General features: G+C 41.0%; 1 protein-coding gene across 31 annotated transcripts in view; it reads right to left on the bottom strand.

The window, feature by feature from the left end:
* QTMAN (queuosine-tRNA mannosyltransferase) overlaps positions 1–19,258 on the bottom strand; it is a 430,462-nt gene extending 411,204 nt beyond the window's left edge. For 4 of the 31 annotated variants that reach the window (XM_070070978.2, XM_070070977.2, XM_089329233.1 and 1 more), the window contains exon 1: positions 18,520–18,650. Coding sequence is in view for 2 of the 31 variants with exons in the window: in XM_070070970.2 (XP_069927071.2) it covers positions 4,357–4,404; positions 4,931–4,933 (51 nt within the window). In the remaining 29 variants the exon portion in view is untranslated. Of the gene's footprint in view, positions 1–4,356; positions 4,405–4,930; positions 5,237–17,480; positions 17,625–18,243; positions 18,340–18,519; positions 18,675–18,822 lie in introns of those variants that run through there. The other 27 variants (XM_089329220.1, XM_051848732.3, XM_089329230.1 and 24 more) reach the window with 19 other exon arrangements.
* Between the last annotated feature and the right edge of the window lie 336 nt (positions 19,259–19,594).

Below are 19,594 nucleotides of genomic sequence, written 5' to 3'. Positions count from 1 at the left end.
ACTGCCTATGTTTCCGGGGTCTTTTCCAAGAAGTCTTTGCCAGTACCTATATCTTGCATGGTTTTTCCAATGTTCTCTAATAATTTGATGGTGTCGGGTCATAGATTTTTTTAATCCATGTTGAGTGGATTTTTGTGTAAGGTGAAAGGTAGGGGTCTTGCTTCATGCTTCTGCACGTGGAAATCCAATTTTCCCAGCACCATTCATTGAATAGACTGTCCTTACTCCAGAGATTGGTTTTGGATCCTTGATCAAATATAAGTTGGCTGTAGATATTTGGATTGATTTCTGGTGTTTCTGCTCTGTTCCATTGGTCTATCCATCTGTTTCTGTACCAGTACCATGCTGTTTTGATTACAACTGCCCTGTAATATGTCCTGAAATCTGGTATTGTGATGCCTCCAGCTTTGTTTTTGTTGTACAAGATTGCTTTAGCTATTCGAGGTCTCCTGTGTCTCCATATGAATTTCAGCAGCATTTTTTCCAGATCTGAGAAGAATGTCTTTGGTATTTTGATTGGTATCACATTGAATCTATAAATTGCTTTTGGGAGAATGTTGACTACCAACTATTTCATTCTTGGATCACCACCTTGCCCTTTTTTAAGGTTTATTTATTTAGAAAGGCAGAGTGACAGAAGAGAGAGAAAGAGCAAGGGATATCTTCCATCCACTGGTGCACTCCCCAAATGGCCACAACAGACAGGGCTGAGCTAGGCTGAAGCCAAGAATTCCATGCTGGTTTCCCACATGGGTGGCAGGAACCCAAGCACCTGTTCCGTCTTCCATTGCCTTCCCAGTTGCATCAGCAGGGACCAGGACTGGAAGCAGAGTAGCTAGAATTCAAACTGGAGCATAGATATGGCATGCAGACAACACAAGGGGCATCTTATCCTGCTGCACCACAACGCCAGCCCCAGCCCTCCTACTTTTTACCTTTTATCCATCCGTTTTGTTTGCCTATGACCTGTTTTTTCTGCCTATATTTTCAAGCAATTAAAAAAAAAAATTGGTGTTGGCACATTGTAGTGTAGCAGTTAAGCCTCCACCTATGATACTGGCATCCCATATGGGCACCAGTTCATGTCCTGGCTGCTCCTTACTAATGTGCCCGGGAAAGCAAAGGAGGATGGCCCAAGTCCATGGACCCCTGTACCCACATGTGAGACGTGAATGAAGCTCCTGGCTTCAACCTGGCACAGCCCTGGCCATTGTGGACATCTGGAGAGTGAAACAGCAGATGGGAAGGTCTCTCTCTCTCTCTCTCTCCCCTTGTCTCTTACTCCCTCTATAACTCTTTCAAATACAAATAAATCTTTAAATATGGGGATTTTTCCCCTAGAGGCTGGTGGTATGGTTCCAGGCTCTTAGTTCCAGACTGGCCCAGCCCTGGCTGTTGAGAGCAATTAGATATGTACCAGAGGAAGCAAGGAATCTCAATCTCTCTCCCTCTCCCTCTTCCCCTCACCCCCTTCTAGCTCTGCCTTTCAAATAAACAAATCTTTTTTAAAAAAATTTACAGTCTAATACTTGTTTTTAAATTATGTTATTATTTATTTGAGAGACAGACATAAAGAGTTCCCACTCACTAGTTCACTCCCCAAATGCCTACAACAGCCAGCACTAGGCTGGGACAAAACTGGTATCTGGTCCGGCGCCACGGTTCAATAGGCTAATCCTCCGCCTGCAGTGCCGGCACACTAGGTTCTAGGCCCGGTCGGGGCGCCAGATTCTGTCCCAGTTGCTTCTCTTCCAGTCTAGCTCTCTGGTGTGGCCCAGGAGTGCAGTGGAGGATGGCCCAGGTCCTTGGGCCCTGCACCCGCATGGGAGACCAGGAGAAGGCGCTTGGCTCCTGGCTTCGGATCAGCGTGGTGCACTAACTGCAGCGCGCCGGCCGCAGCGGCCATTGCGGGGTGAACCAACGGAAAAAGGTAGACCTTTCTCTCTGCCTCTCTCTGTCCACTCTGCCTGTTAAAAAAAAAAAAAAAAAAAAAAAAAAAAAAAAAAAAAAAAAAAACTGGTATCCAGAATTTCAATCCAGGTTCTCATGAAGGTGACAAGGACCCAACTACTTGAGTCATCACCTGTTGCCTCCAAAATCCGAAGTGGAAACAGGACTCAAATCCAGGCACTCCAATGTAGGATCCAAGCATCTTAACCAATAGCTTAACCACTAGGCCTAATGCCTACTCCTCCCACTCCATTCAAACAGTGAGTTCAATATTTTCAGTAATGTTTTTTCCTGTCTTGTCTTCATTACCATCTTCCTCACCAAAGTGCCAAAGTACTCATGTTTAGGATACATTACTACACTGCTCTATAAAATGAGCTATAATAGTGTATACTACACCTTCAGCTTAGATTAATGTTTCTCTAAGTCTTTTTATAAAAACCTACTAAAGTTTGTGCTGGTACAATGGCACATACGGTTAAGCTGCCAATTGCATTGCTGGCATACCATATGAATGCAGGTTAGAGTCCAAGCCGCTCCACTTCTGATGCACTCTCTGCTAATGGCCTTCGAAAACAGCAGAAAATGGCCGAAATGCTTAAGCCCCTGCACCCACATGGGAGACCAGGATAAAGCACCTGGATCCTGATTTTGGCAGCCATTTGGGGAGTGAACCAACACATGGAAAACTTCTCGCTGTCACTCCCTCTCTGTAACTCTGCCTGTCAAATAAAATAACCTTTAAAAAAATCTATGAAAGTCAAGATCATTCTCTGCTTCATATCCTATGAATATCGTGACTAAATAGGTCCTTCATAAAAGATAGTGAAGAAAAAGACAACTGATGAATTCTCAAGACCCCCCAAAGCCCATTGCTCTCTCATAAGACCACACAGGGAAGATAAAACTAAATATTCTTTTGACTGCTATGGTACAGTAGGTAAAAGCCACCGCCTGCAATGCAAGCATCCCATATGGGCGCCAGTTCAAGTCCCGGCTGCTCCACTTCCGATCCCAGCTCTCTGCTATGGCCTGGGACAGCAGTAGAAGATGGCTCAAGTCCTTGGGCCCCTGCATCTGCATGGGAGACCTGGAAGAAGCTCCTGGCTCCTGTCTTCAGATCAGCACAGCTCTGGCTGTCATGGCCAACTGGGGAGTGAACCAGTGGATGGAAGACCTACCTCTACCTACCTACCTCTCTCTCTCTCTCTCTCTCTGTAACTCTTTCAAAGGGATAAATAAATCTTTTTTAAAAAGCTGCTTTAAACACCTACATTTTCTTCTTCTCTTGATTATACTCAACAAATCAATTTGTGGTTTAAGGGCAAACTAAAAGATTTAACACATGATTTTTTGCAACCATGTCCCCAAACTCAATTAAATGGCATTACCAATTCTATAATGAATTTTTTAATAATCATTTTTAAGAGATGATGCCCAATTTAAACTGGTACTGGTGAATTAACAATAACTGCAACTTATCAAACTATATATATGTACTCTTGTGTATTTTGAAAAATGCTTACTTTAAATAGAAAAAAAGCAATAACTATACAGTGTCCTACTTATTGTCCTTTCTCCCTTTTTTAGAAGGATTTCACGAGACAACAACTGATTTCCCAATTTGTATGGGGTATCAATGTTACATCCACATGTATTTTATTAAGTATGTATTATATATAAGGTAATACTGTGCTGCTACTTTAAACACACACACACACACACACAAAGGCCTAATCCTTCCTAAAGTAGCTTATATTTAAAAATGGCAAAGTTTTCCAAATAGCAATCATAGTAATCTCAAATCCAATCCACAAGGCAGTTCAATGATGGCACAATAAATTGATACAAGGCATTCTGACAAAATTCCTGAGTGTTAGGATTTAAGCATCTACAGGAATAGCCCTTTAATGCCAGATTTAAAAGAGTTTAAGATATTCAAATGCTACAACATAACTGTCTTTCAGTCACAGGCATTGTTTCAATGATAAAATAGCCCAAAAACCATTAAAGGAAATAATTTCCACATAAAGCTATCATATGATTCTGATCTCTAATCTGACTTGTAAATTAGATGTGTGTAACTTCCACTATCCAGCAACTTGCAGATTATTTCCCTTGCAGGATGGCTATGTTAGTTGCACTGCACTCAGACCAAAAGTGTAGTGGCAGTGGAACACTGACAAACTGAATTTGAACAGTATATGTTTTAAATAAAAATCTCAAGATAAGTCATGAGGGAACTTTTTCTGTCTGTGGATGAACTGTACCAGCTATGTAAAATGTAATCAATGTTTTTATATAGTAAACTTTCAGAGTTTTTGTTGAATGCTTAGATTTTTTAATGTTGAAGATTCACTGGGGGGGGGGGGGGGATGCGATGCAACTTTGAGAAAAGGTACAAACCTCGTTTTCCAGTACTGCTTTCAAATCTTCTAATGATGGTACAGATAGCTGCATACATCAAAAGGGGAAACATAAGTTTCATTCAGAAAATACTTTGATTTTCCAGTTTTCTTATGACCCAACGGTTCTAAAAAAAATACATATATTCCCAGTTCCTATCTGGTTGTTAAATCATTTTAAGTGGATTTAGTTAAGAGATCTGAAGATATTAATTTACTTAATATTGAATACAAAAGTCTATTCAAAATAGTGTTTTCCTAGAAAATTTTGGGTATAGTAGCTTTCTGAAAATAGAAATATCTCTTAAATATTCTATGTGACAGCACAATTTCACAAATTTCAAGCAAGAACTTCCATGTGAAAATCACTATCGTTAAATTAACCTTTTTAGAAAACAGTTATTTTTCTTCATTGTTTTTCCCTAAGAATAAGAGAATCCAGTACTAAAAGATGGTAACACTATGAGTTTCATAAAGATCTTTAAGATTCAATTATCAAAGCAATTGTCACATATCATTATGGAATGATAATACATTACATAGTCAACATCAAAATTTACTACAACCATACCAACCATCACTAACAATTTTTTTTTAATTTTTTTATTCAGTCATAAAGTCCTTGGAATCATAGTAGGGCTTGATACCATACTGGTGTCACACTCTGTGGCAGCCTTCTTTTTCAACTTCTTTGTCTACTAGTGCATCACTGGACCCAGCAGGCAGCTCACTCAGATAATTTCAGTAATGGATTTTGGCTCTCTGTGCATAATAGATGACAATCCTTATGAAGTATCCAGTTTGTCTTATAGCTGAGAGATTTGAACCTGCTGCAGATGTCACATCTAAATTCTTGAACGGATTTTTATCATCAGTGTCACCTATAAAACAAGACAGTATCACCAATAGCATTGTCCTGGAGAGCATCTATTGCAATATTGCTAAGCTTTCTGCATTATAACTGATATTCATTTATTTGCATAAAATGTGGGTCAGCCCATGGACCAAAGAGACATGTTGCCTCTTCTTGTATAACTGTGATATAAGAATGTGTTTATGTTTTTAAAAGATTAAAAAAGGCTTATTAAGAAGATTAATATTTTCTGACAAGTTAAAAGTTAAATGAAATTCAAATTTCAGTTTCCATAAATAAGTCTATTGGAACACAGCCACATTCCTTCACTTAAGTATTCTTCCTCAGCTACTTTCTCACTACAGTGACACACTTGAGTAGGTGTATCAAAGACCATCTGACCCATAAAGCCTACAATATTTACTCTATGGTCCTTAAAAGAAAAGGTTTGCCAACTCTGGCCAAGAGGGCTTTTTGGTACATAGGTAATGTGATCCCTAGCATTCGCTTCATGAAGAATCTAAGTAGAAAGATTATAATAACCCAATTTTCCCCTGCCCAACTTCCATTCTTTCAACTTAGTACTTGCTGGATCAGCCTTGTTACCACAATGCAGGTGGCTAAAATGGCTTGGCTCTTCCTCTGACTCAGCCTTACAGCCTTTCCTCAATTCAAGGGGTCAATACTGACCTGGGCAGAAACCAGACAGACCTCAGTTTCAGGTCAAATTCTAGTTTTCCAATGTTGGCCTCTGCTGTGATCTAGATTTCTGGTTCTAGATTACTACTTTATATCAACCGTTCTTCATAACAGGCTTCCTGTACTAGATACCCATGTATTACATAGCTGTACTTCCTGCCAGACACACCAGGACAACAGGCTATGTCATAGCATGCTTTTAAACAGTACTGCTGATCCAAAGTTCTATTCTTGCCTATAGCATCCACCCTGGAGTGAAAATTTGTTTGGGGGTTCTTGCGAATAGCCTGTATAGCCAACACTCCACCGCTCCTGATTCTGACTGTTCCTGGAGTTCATCACCTTCCTTTTACCTTCAAAATTCTGGCCTAAGGAGTTCAACCTTACCAACCAGTCTGTCATTTTGTTGCTTATATTCAGCTGATAAAATAACCGAGCAAGAAAACAAACTCCAAACATGCAGAGAGATACCCCTACCTACAAATATACAACTTAAAATATTTTTAGCCTCTGCTGCAAAAGGGAATATATCATCCCCTAGCATCTTCTAGAACATCCCTTCACTAGTAGCTGGTCCAAAATTTCTATACCTGCTTTATCTGAGAATTTTACCTAACAACTTATACCCAGACAGAATGCCCAAGATACCTATGACTCTTGAGCATGGACAGCTTAAGAATATCTCTCTTGCTGCTGTTAAAGCTCTAATAATTCTGCTTCCATTGAAAAGCAGAAACAGAGATTTCCTGCCACTGCTGTAGTGCAATGAAGAAACATATTTGGTGAGATTTCCATGAGTCAAAATGTAATTCTCCACAGAAAGATGTTAAAAGCCCACAATGAGGTGTAATGCCCATTATATTAACAGCACTACAGAATCCATCTGTAACTCATATTATATTATTGAAAATAACTAATTCACAACATTCAGAAATTGTAGATTGGCTGTACCAGGAAATAACTATGAAACATCAGGAAAGATTAGCCTGGTATACACACTTCAGAGAAAACGACAGTTTTGTTTCAGAAAAGTATATCTCACTATAATTCTGAAGTAGGTTACCACAGTGAACAACTGTGAAAACTACATGCACATCTCACAGGCCAAAGAGCAGTATCAAACATGAACAGACCAACTGGAATAACCATGAACCATATCTCAATTTGGGATAGCAACCACATAGGTAACATCATCTTAAATAAATATGAAAATATATGTATGTCCTAAGAAGTCCAGCGACATATCCTTCCAATCAGAAAAAGAAATCAGAGGCACACAGACCTCATTTCAAAGGAGTATTCAAAAGACTAAAACTTTAGAACTTCACTTATTTGTTGAGTCCAGCCTCCTTCCCTTAAAGAGATAATTCTCAAGCTTTTTAGCATCAGGATTCCTTTGTGTTCTTAAAAATTAATGAGCAGTCATTAAGAACTTTTGTCTATGTGGAATATAATCATTAATACTTACATTAAATTTTAATATTAATTCAAAAAACTTTAATGTAACATATTTAGTAACATATTTTATTTAAAATAATTCCTTTCCAAAATTTAAAAAAAAATCTTAGAGAAGTGATATTGACAAACAAGTTTTGTGAATTTCTTTCATCTCTACCTTAATAGATGACAGTTGGACACTCTTAACAGTTTCTCATACAATCTGTTGTGACTGATTGATTTAAATGGAAAAAAAATGGCCTTGCACAAATATGTAGCAACAAAACAGAAGTATGTATTAATATTAATATCCTGCCAGGTTAATTGTGGATGTTATTTTTTGATAGTATACCAAAACTTGACAAGCAGAAAACAAAGTCAAATTACAAAACTCAGTAGCATTGTTACACACCAGTGGAAAATCATCTAAAAAGAAATCAAGAAAATGTGCCGGTGCTGCGGCTCACTAGGCTAATTAATCCTCCACCTGCGGCACTGGCACTCTGGGTTCTAGTCCTGGTTAGGGCACCAGATTCTGTCCCGGTTGCTCCTCTTCCAGTCCAGCCCTCTGCTGTGGCCCTGGAAGGCAGTGGAGGATGGCCCAAGTGCTTGGGTCCCTGCACCTGCATGGAAGACCAGGAGGAAGTACCCAGCTCCTGGCTTCTGATAGGCACAGCGCCGGTCGTAGCAGCCATTAGGGAAGTAAACCAATGGAAGGAAGACCTTTCTCTCTGTCTCTCTCTCACTGTCTATAACTTTCTCTCTGTCTGTCTGTCTCTCTCTCTCACTGTCTAATTCTGCTTGGCAAAAAAAAAAAAAAAAAAAAAAAGAAAGAAAAAAAAAGAAATCAAGAAAGCAATCTCATTTAAAATAGCTACAAACAAAATAAAATACCTAGGAAAAAATTTAAGCAAAGATCTCCACAGTGAACACCATAAAACACTGGTGAAAGAAACTGAAGAGGACATAAAGAAATGGAAAGACATCCCGTGTTCATAGATTGGAAGAATCAATAACATTACACAGCAATTTACACAGCATTACAAAGCAATTTACAGTATCTGTGCAATCCCTATCAACATACAAATGTTATTTTTTCAGAGAACTAGACACAATACTACCAAAATTTGTGTGGAACCACAAAAATACCAAATATTGTCAAAGCAATCTTGAGCAAAAAGATAAAACAGGAGAGATTATATGACCTGACTTTAAAATATATTACAAAGCTACAGTAATTAAAACTGCATAGTATTGGCATAAAAATACACACACAGATGAACGGAACAGAATAGTGACCTTAGAAGTAAACCAACAAAAAAATGCTAAGAATACACACTGGGAAAATGTCCAGTGTTTTCAATAAATGGTACTGGGAAAACTGTATATCCACACACAGAAGAATCAAATTAGACCCCATATCTCTTACCATTTTCAAAAGGCAACCCAAAATGGATTCAAGATGAAAATTTGAAACTAGTAGAAGAAAACACAAGGGAATCACTTCAAGGCATTGAAATAGGCAAGGATCTTTTTTTTTTTTTTTGAATCAGACTCCAAAAGCACAGGAAATACAGGCAAAAGTAGACAGATGTGATTTCATCTAAGAGCTTCTGCACAGCAAAGGAAATAATAAAATTAAGAGGCAACCTACTAAGTAAAAGAAAATACTTTGCAAGTTAACATTTGACAAGGAGTTAATAGCCCACATTTACAAAGAACTCAACACAACAGCAAATATCCCAAATAATCCAATTTAAACATGGACAGATCTAAATGACATTTATCAAAAAAGGACATAAAAATGGCCAATAGGTACATGCAAAATGCTCATATCACTATTCTTCTGGGAAATGCAAATCAAAACCACAATGAGATTATCACAAAGACAAAAGATAACAAATCTGGGCAAAGATGTAGAGATAAAGGTAATGAATGTACCTTATTGTGGAAAACAGTATGTGCTTCCGTAAACACTAAATATAGAACTACAATGTGATCCAACAATACTTGGATATACATCCAAGGAAAGTGAAATCAGTCTGTCAAAGAGACATCTGTGTTCCATGCCTAAGGCAGCAGTGTCCATCAACTAACAAATAAAGAAAATGTGGAGGGGCCGGTGCCATGGCGCAGTAGGTTAATCCTCCTCCTGTGGCACCGGCATCCCATATGGGCGCCAGTTCTAGTCCTGGCTGCCACTCTTCCAATGCAGCTCTCTTATGGCCTGGGAAAGCAGTAGAAGATGGCCCAAGTCCTTGGGCCCCTGCACCATGTGGGAGACCAAGAAGAAGCAGCTGGCTGCTGCCTTCAGGTCGGTGCAGCTCCAGCCATTGCGGCCATCTGGGAGTGAACCGACAGACAGAAGATCTTTCCGTCTGTCTCTCCCTCTCACTGTCTGTAATTCTACCTCTCAAATAAATAAAATCTTTAAAAGAAATAAAAAATAAAAAAATGTGGAACACATATAGAACAGAATACTATAAAGTCATTAAAAAGGATGAAATTAGGGCTGGCACTGTGGTATAGTAGATAAAGCCACCACCTGCAGTGCCGGCATTCTATATGGGCACTGGTTCAAGTACCAGCTGCTCCACTTCTGATCCAGCTCTTTGCTATGGCCTGAGAAAGCAATGGAAGATGGCGGAAGTGCTTGGGCCCCTGCACCTACATGGGAGACCCGGAAGAACTCCTGGATCAGCTCAGTTCTGGTTGTCATGGCCATCTGGTGAGTGAACCAGTTTATGAAACACTTCTCTTTCTCTCTGTAACGCTGCCTTTCAAATAAGTAAATAAATCTTTAATAAAAAAAGATGAAATTTTTTTAAAGATTTTATTTATTTGAAAGGTAGAATTACAGACAGTGAGAGGGAGAGACAGACAGAAAGGTCTTTCTTCCAGACGGCCAGAGTTGTGCCAATTTGAAGCCAGGAGCCAGGTGCTTCTTCCTGGTCTCCCATGCGGGTGCAGGGCCCCAAGGACTTGGGCCATCTTCTACTGCTTTCCCAGGCCACAGTAGAGAGCTGGATTGGAAAAGGAGTAGTTGGGACTAGAACTGGCGCCCATAGGGGTGCCGGTGCTACAGGCCAAAGATTAACCTACTGCACCATGGTGCCAGCGCAAAAGATGAAATCTTGTCAACAACATAGAGGTAACTGGAGGTCATTATGTTAAGTGAAATAAGCCAAGTACCAAAAGAATCATACTGTATGATCTCCCTTATATGTGGAATTTAAGTTTATCACATAGCAGTGAGAGTACAATGGTGATTAGCAGAAGCTGAGGAGAATAAGGAGGAGTACTGGATAAGGAAAGGTTAACTAATGGGCACTAAATAATAGTTAGAATGGAGTAAGAAGTTCTGATGTTATACTGCAGTAGGGTGACTAAATAATGATAATGGGAGTGGATATTTGGCTACACTCACACTTCATAATGGAATGCCCGGGTTCAAGTCTCAGCTCCACTCACAATTCCAGCTTCCAGCTAACACACACTGTAGGAGGCAATAGGTGATAGCGCTAGTAACTGAGTCCCTGCCATCCAACATGGAATACCTAGATTGAGTTCATGGCTCCTTTTGGCCCAACCCTGCCCATTGTGGGCATTTGGGAAGTGAACCAGAAGATGAGCATATGGGAACACCCTACCCTCCCTTCTCCCTCTTCTCTCTCCTCTAATAAATAAAATATTTTTAAATTAAACAATGATAATGCACCAAATATTTCTCTAAAAAAATAAAATTAGAAAAAAAGATTTTGAATGTTTTCATAAAAAAATGTTAAATGTCTGATACATATGTTTTCCCTTATTGGACATAATACAATGTATAGATGTATTCAAACATTAGCTGGCAGTCATAAATATGTACAATTTTTACGTGTCAGTTAAAAGCAAATAGATTTATTAAAGTGAACAGTCCATCACCTAAATAACTTATTAATGCACACTGTCTAAATATCATAAATTTTTGCATCTAAAATTAAAAAAAAACTCAACAGTATCAGGGGATATTATCCCCATTTCATAGATGCAGAAACCGAAACTCAAAGTTAACCAACTATCTCTCCCATATAAAATGTATTATATAAAATCATTGGGGATTGACCCTGTAGCCCAAAATCTTCAGTCACACTGCCAGCACATATTTAGGAAGGCCTCAAAGACCTAGGAAATGCTCACAAAGTGTGGATACAGAGCTTGCAGATATCATACCCACTATATACAAAACAATCAAAATGAGTCATGTTTCTTGTACCTTAAAGACCAAGTGGTGAAAGGGAAGTTAGTGCATGCTTAAAAGAGCCTTGTTTTCAGGTGCTTTAAGGAAGGAACCTACAGGTAATATTAAAGAAGTAAATTCACTTACAAAGGTGTCAGCACACATCTCTGTGGCTAAGACAAACTTGCCTCCATTTAAAAACAAGACAAACCCCTAGAAGGCAATGTCATCATAGCCGCACAGGATCTGCAGATTCATGAAGCTTTGAGATGGCAGAAGCCCAGGAATGCGGCAAAATTTAGTCAACTATGGCAGAAATCATTTTCCCAAACTCTTAACTAATCAACAAAATTTCCATTTCATGTAGGTCAATAAAGGTCAGAGGTAAATGCTTTAATGTTTGTTTCTATCTTAAGGGCTTACATTGTAAGATGACTGCTTAATTTAAATCCTAAGAGGAACAGGGAAGGAATCAAGGTTTATGCAGCCTAATTCACCCTTACAACTTGTTGAAATTCAACTTCTACCAACTATAAACTTCTTCGGATTGGATAGAGGAGTGTGGCTGCAATTTCAAACATATCGTCTTCTCAAGGAGTCCCCCTACACACACCTGACAGGAAGGTGACAAAATGGAAGGCTGTGGTATACCACCTAAAACAGCAGGCAGTACAGGAGAGATATGAGCAATTATACTCGTCACAGAATACCACATTCCGGATTCCTTCTGTGGTAAAGGAAAAAAACTACAGAGCAACTTTACCTCCTCCCAACAATGAGTTCTCACCAGAAAAACAACATAATCACAATCCAGCAGATATATAAGAGGAAAAAAAATCAAGATTGAGGTCATGTTCTTTGACATGCATCATTTACACTAAGGATTCCCCCACTTATCTAAATTAATTTCATGTATCTCATTTCATTCAGATAATTGAAGTTTTCCTTTTAGAGTTGTAAAGTGTTTACCTCAACCTAATTAGTAAACTGTCCACTTAAAAATACCACTACAAAAATTACTGCCCCTCCTATCTACACATACACATAAACTCCACTATCATTAAAAGTATTTGATTTGGCCTTCACGGGAAATTTAGTTCGAAAGTTCTTTTTCAAAAATTAACACGAAAAATTCTACAAGAAAAGTTATGGTCATTACTTTTATAATACAGAGTGTTTGTATTGCTTGTTAAAGACACAGTAATTTGGGTGTTCAATATATGATTACTGTTCTGAAACCAAATTAAAAGTTTAGACTACTAAAGAGCTTGATAGCTTACCTCAATACAATAACTGGGATTGTATAGAGAACAAAATCAAAGAGGTCTCTCTTTTTTATGAGCAGGCATTTAAGGACCTTTAATGAGAATTTACTCTTTAGTATATAATCACTAATGAACAAAAATAGGGTCATTAAACTCACTTCTTTATAGTGCCATAAAACTTCTATTTATAAGAAATATAATATATTCATGTTAATCAAACTCAAGAAAAACCTAAATGTGAAATGCCTTATAATTATGTACCTTTTCTTAAGTAAATGTCCATTCAGATGAAAGATGAAGTCATTTTTATATAATGCTTATCACTGAAAACATACAAATGTCCTAGTACTAATGACAGCAAGGAAGTATCTATATTTCTTGAATGAATTCTAAATTTCAATAGGAACATCAGTTTCCCACACAGAACTTACTCTTGGGATGAATTCATATCTAAGCAATACTTTTTTTATCCCTTGCTATGTGCCAGGCACTATATTGAGTGCTGAAGACACTGTCAGGAACAGGACAGATTCAGTCCCAACCCACAGATTACACATAGTCCAAAAAAAAGGCAGAAAATGACCATTCTAGGGAATGTATAACAGACACCAGATCAAATGAAATCTCAAAAGGGCAGGCTAGTCAGGAAAGCGCTCTGACTCATGACTGGATGAATCCAGGGAGTCCATAAGATGAATGAAAGGCTAACTCAAAAACTGTTCAGATTTTAACAAAAATCTCAGCTCTCTGTATCTACTAGGTCAATCTGGTAAGCATGAATTCAGGACACAGTATCATATCACAGTATCATATCAACAAGATCCCAACCTTCTACCTATGGACAGGAACCAGGTCAGCCCCTTGAAATGAAAGGGGAAGGCAAGAGGAGGGAGATGGCCAAGATGTGAGGGTGCTTAGTTAGGCTTAAGGTAAGGGTTACAGTTCCACAAAGGACCTTAAATACAAACAGGAAAAGCACACCAAAAGACATTTCAAATCTGTGGACTACTTGCCATTTACTTAAAAGAGTGTGGAACTGCTTTTATGGTTATTTATAAAAATAAATATTAAAAAATTATCATCTGTTTTAATGTCTTCAGTGTGACCCTACAGAATGTGAGGGAAAGAACTAGATAACTTTTCTAACTAATTCTTACTGTCTGTGTCCTAATTCCATTAAGTATTCTAGAAGCCTCACACACCTGGTTAAGTGCTGATGCCATATATTTTAAAAGTGCTGATGACAAAATTGTTTTTAAAAATTAAAATATCACAAACTGAATGCCTGTATTTGAGGTCCCTTGTGGTGCTTGAACTTTGCCAAGGGTATGGTGAGATATCCTATCTCTTTAAGCAACAGATGCTGAGGGCACCAGAATAATTCTAGAGCCCTTCTCCTGTAGAAAATGCAGGTGTCTTAATGTATTTTCAGTCTGGGTAAAAGGGACTGATAAGGCACTGAATAGGCAGGTAGACAGACTGACATAAGAAACAGCAATGATAGAACCTGAGATGATTTGCTTCGAACAAACTAAACACCATCCTACTGCACCGGGACAAATGCTTCCAGTAAATAGCTTCAGCAGAAAATAAATGCTGGCATTCTATGACATTGCCCCTGTGAAGGCTATTAGCTATACACCTCTGCCAAAACACTCGATTGGGTTTTCCATCCGCTAGGCCCAAATTTTACCAAAGGCATTCAGAGGATAGAACTGTGTTACTTCACAAAAGGAACACCTGAAAAATTTTCTGTCTTTTAAAAATAAAACACACTATTCTGGTCTACTGAAGAAACCAGGGGCAAGCATTCAGACTAGCAGTTAAGACACTAGTTAAGATACCTGCACCCCACACTGGAGCACCAGGGTTTAAAACTCCTCTCCAGCTCCTGATTCCAGCTTCCTGCTATGAAGACTGGGAGGCAGGAATAACAGCTCAAGTAACTGGGATCCTCCCACCCACAGGAGAGGCCTGGAATGAGTTCCTGGCTTCCTCCTGGACCAGCCCCACTTGTTGCAGGCATCTGGGGAGTGATCCACCAGATGGGAGTTCTGTTTCCCTGTCTCTCAAATTAAAAAAATAAATAAATAAATTCATCTCTACTGTATTTTGAATAAATCTTTAAAAGAAATATGCCTAATTCCTACCCCTGGTACTATATTCAAAAGAAGTGAATTCAGCATATGAGATACCTACATGATCATGTTTATAACAGCCTAGTTCACAATAGCAAAGATATGGAATTGACCTAGATGCTCATCAACTGATAACTGGATAAAGAAAATAGAAAATACAGTATATATATGTAATGGAATATTACTCAGCCATAAATAAAAAAATGAGGGCCAGGGCTATGGAGTAGTGGGTGAAAAAGCCACTGCCTGCAGTAACAGCATCCCATATAGGTGTCAGTTCAAGTCCCGGCTGCTCCACTTCCAATCCAGCCCCCTGCTAATGCACCTGGAGAAGCAGCAGAGGATGGTCCAAGTCCTTGGACCCTTGCATCCATGTGGGAGACCCAGAAGAAGCTCCTGGCTCTTAGTTTCAGATTGGCCCAGCTCCAGCTGTTGCAGCCATTTGGGGAGTGATACAGCAGATGGAAGATATCTCTCCCTCTCGCTCTGCCTCTCAGTAACTATGCCTTTCAAATAAATAAATAAATCTTAAAAAAAAAAAGAAAAGAAAAAATGAAATCTTGATATCTGTAACAAAATGTATGGAATTGGAGATTACACAAAGTGAAATCAGCCAAACATCACATTTTCTCTTAGGTAAGTTAATGTAACAGAGTATAAAAGTTGTGTAGATATATTATTTGATACACAGTTATAAATATTGTTTCACTGAATTATTCCACGTACATGACAATATACCCTTCTCTCCCCACATTATGATCACTGTCATGAATCCCACATTTTGGGATAGGACTATCCTTGTTTTCGAGAAATAGAATATATGTGTATGCATATACTATCTACCTATGAAGTGAATGTGGCAAAATGTTAAAAAATTGTTGCACATTAAAACTAATTTTTTATTAGAAAAAAAGAATATTCCTAAGAGAAAAAGATGCAGGGTTTTTCTCTCTTGCCAACATGAAGCTCAACATAACAAACAGAACCTAAAAGTGCTTAAAATATCAATTCAGAATAGCTTGCCAAAGCAGTCTGAACTTCAAAAGTTGTGTTCCTTTTAAAGGTCTATATGCTGAAAAATATATCCCTGTAAAGTGAAACCAAGGCTTTAGAACTTGGCCAGCAGTAACAATTAGAGCACCAGTTAATTCATGTTTGGCAAATTTTGCCCCAGTGGAAACTGCCATTTTCTAACTCAACTGAGGTGTTCCATAACTAAATTTAAATAATGTCCACTTCCAGTTTCACAGTGACTAATATTTTAAGGACAAAATTATCAATGTTAATTTTCTCCTCCCAATTTGTCTTCAATATTTGGTTCCACATTATCTCTCTCAATGTTGTAACTCATTCTAACAGAGTTATCTGATTCAACACACAAAAGGAAATGAGGTACTTTGATTAGGGCTTCCAAGCACTCCACTACCTTGATAAATTTCATTAAGTCCAACAATGCCACAAGCATTTACACTATCTTAAACATCATGCCATGGGAGATATAAAAAATTCACTCCACCCCAAGCAGACTCAGACTACATGACTCCTGCATTTGAGGCCCACCAAAAAAAGTGATGTTGGTGATGTGGGAATTCAATCATTACAAGTGCACAGGATCTCCCTTTCTAATATTCAGGTTATATATACCTTAAGTCTAAGAGCTTTTAAATACCAATCACCAGGGAGGGATACAGACTATCTTAATCAAGAATATGAATAAATAAGTGAAAATAACTACTAAATTCAAACAAAACTAAGGAAGTAACGTTTGTTTCAACTGACAGAATGTAAATAACTCCTAAATATAATTTGTATCATTATTAATGAATGGAATGGGTCTCAATCACAAACTATATACTTATATAAGCAAAAAAAAAAACCAGTAATTAGTTTCAAGATATCATAATCAAGCTACAGTACAAGAATATCCATTGAGCGTATCTGAATTAACTAGCTAAACTGTTAGTTAATTAAAGCAACTGTTTCTATTCAACTGCTGCTAAATCTCTCCCAAAAACTGCCTTTGGTTCTTAAATTTTCTGTAAAACAATGGGATAGGATTACACTCCTAAGGTGCCTTACATACAAAAAATTCTGTGCTTCCCTAGTTCACCAGATTAAAATGTCCACAGGAGTTCGAAACAGGAGTAAAGAAACAATCTTAGTTTCTCAAACTGGTACTGCTACAAAATGCACTGCTTCCTACCTCATGATAGTTCAGATTTTACATACTCATTGCTTTCAAGTTCGTCAAAGTTAGTTTCATGTTTCAAAACGTACTCCAACCCTGAATAAACTTTTTCATTAAATGCAGCAGGGACCCTAAGGAAAATATGGAACAAAAGGAAAGTGGGAGAGAGTTTATTCCAAGACAAACCTAGAATGTACTAATTAAAATTCAATACTGCACTTGGTATGTGGGTTCCTACAGAACCTGTCATGCTTACAGCATAGGGTTAAACGGGTTAACAGAAGCCAATAAAATGGCTCCACTGATCTCTGCAGTTTCTTTACCTGACCACTCTGTTAAGCTTTCAAATCAACTTCAGGAATAGCAGCAAGTAAACCCAGGCGAGCCAGGACACACGCGGGCTGCATACTGAAATCCACCTGGTGCGGAAAATCGCCGTCAACGCGCGTTTTCCACTTCAAACTGTGCTACAGGTGGAGAAAAAGTGTGAAGCCCCGCTTCACGTGGCCCCGAGGCCCCAACTTAAAAATGATCTCAAAGATAATCTAATGCAACACGGTTCCCTCCGAAGCCTCAAAGTTGTGCTAAAGCTGAAATGCATGTCTCATTGCAAGTTAGCTGGGGACACTGCTAGAGTCACAAGACTCATAGTCAGAAAACCTTTCCTCCCCGAACAGCTAGCTGCCAAGGGAAACACCCAAGTGCTGAAACCTCAGGCAGGGATCAAGGGAGGGGGACACAGGGAGACCTCCATGCTGTGCGGACAGAGGGGGGTGGGCGCTGGGCAGCAACCCCCGAGTGAGGGTGACAGCGGGGCCAGGCGACAAGGTCTGCTTCAGCAGGGAGCCCGGCTCGCTTCGCGAGGGGCCCGGCGGCCGACGAGGAGACCCCTCCGCCTACTCGGGCCCCACAGCGAGCCCTCCCCCGCTCCGCGCCGCCAAACGGCGACGCGCCCCCCGCCACCCTCGCAGGCCCAGTGAGGAGGAAGCAGTGCGTCGGGCCGCGGGAAGCCGGCAGCACCACGGGTGGACGCCGAGGAGAACAAATTAGAACGTGGCCGGTTCGCACAGAGAACACGGAACGCACAGGCCTGGCTACCGCGCTCAGAGAACCGGGCGGACGGCGGCGCCGGGAGCGCGGCGCGTGCGCCCGGGAAGCGCGCGGCCCTCAGCTCCGCCCCCCACCCCCAGCTCCCAGCCCCCAACCCCCACTTCTCGCGCCGCCGCCGCCGCCGCCGCCGCTGCTGCCCCACTGGGAACTCCGCGCCGCGCGGCCCCGCGAGGCGGGCGGCGGGGAGGGGAGGGGCTGCGCTCCCCGCCTCCCTGCCGGCCTGCGCGGCTCCCCAGCCCGGAGCCTACTCACCTCCTCCTCCTCCTCCTCCTCCTTGTCTCTCCCTCCTGGCCACCGGCGCGGCCCAGCCGGCGACGCGCTGACGCCGGGCCCCTCCCCCGCGGCCGCCACCGATGCCGCCGCCCCTCCCGGCCCGCGGCCGCCTCGGCCTCCGGGCGCGTCAGGCACAGGCCCCGCCCCTCGGCCCGCCTGCGTGCTGAGGCCCCGCCTCCTGCGAGGCCCTCGCTCGGCGGGCGCTGTGGGTCCCTGACGCTGCGGTCGCGCCTGCCCGGGCGGTGCGCGCTGTTGGGTTCCGCGGGCCCTGTCCGGTCGTACCTGCCTGCTACCCGCAGGCCTCGCTTCGGCTCCCCGCCTGCCCGCGCGCTCTTTCCCCTCCTCTCCCGGCGTCCACGTGCGCCGCTGTAGCTTTTCCGTACTCTGCGCGTTACACCTCTGGTCCTGTCCTGAGCCCGCGTTGCGCCTTGCCTTTCGCACTGGAAGGTCCACGCTGCCCACTAGGTCGGCCCCGCTTTCCTCACGCTGCTTTCCAGCCAGCCCCTGCTGGCCTGGCGGTCTTCTCCGCGGCCTGCTGCAACCTCGGAGCTCCGGGGCGTTCCCGGCTCCTTCCTCGTCACCTGTACTGCTCTGCAGCTCATACCTCCTCGGCGCCTGCTTAGCCAGCGCGTCCCCATTTCCCTTCCCCTGTACCCCTGTGGGCTCCTCGTTGGCAGGCTCACTCTCCTCTACCTGTATGTGGCACGTCCTGTGGGGTCTGACTGTCCCGTGTACTTCAAATATAGTCTGCGTATTCAGCAATGCACTTAACATGTAGAGTCACCTTGGGTCAGTTAAAATCGCGAAGCGATTGCAGTGTTGATGATCTTTTGGCTTGCACAGGTTTTCATACACTTTACATGATAATGTATTAACTGACCGCTTAGATTTTACGGAATGGAATTTTCTGTGGGGGTTTATAATTCACGAATTTTGAATTTTTTTTTCAGTGCGACCTTATCTCACGTTTAGTCAGCTCTATTATTCATAAAATACACAGTCAGTAGAAAAAGTATGAGGAGCCTTTAGGTCTCTTGTGTGCTTGGTAAATGAG

The sequence above is a fragment of the Oryctolagus cuniculus genome, chromosome 3 (genome assembly GCF_051225735.1).
Source record: "Oryctolagus cuniculus isolate XC-2025 breed Fujian yellow rabbit chromosome 3, ASM5122573v1, whole genome shotgun sequence".
Lineage (NCBI taxonomy): Eukaryota > Metazoa > Chordata > Mammalia > Lagomorpha > Leporidae > Oryctolagus > Oryctolagus cuniculus.
This window is presented reverse-complemented; position numbering and strand designations above follow the sequence as displayed.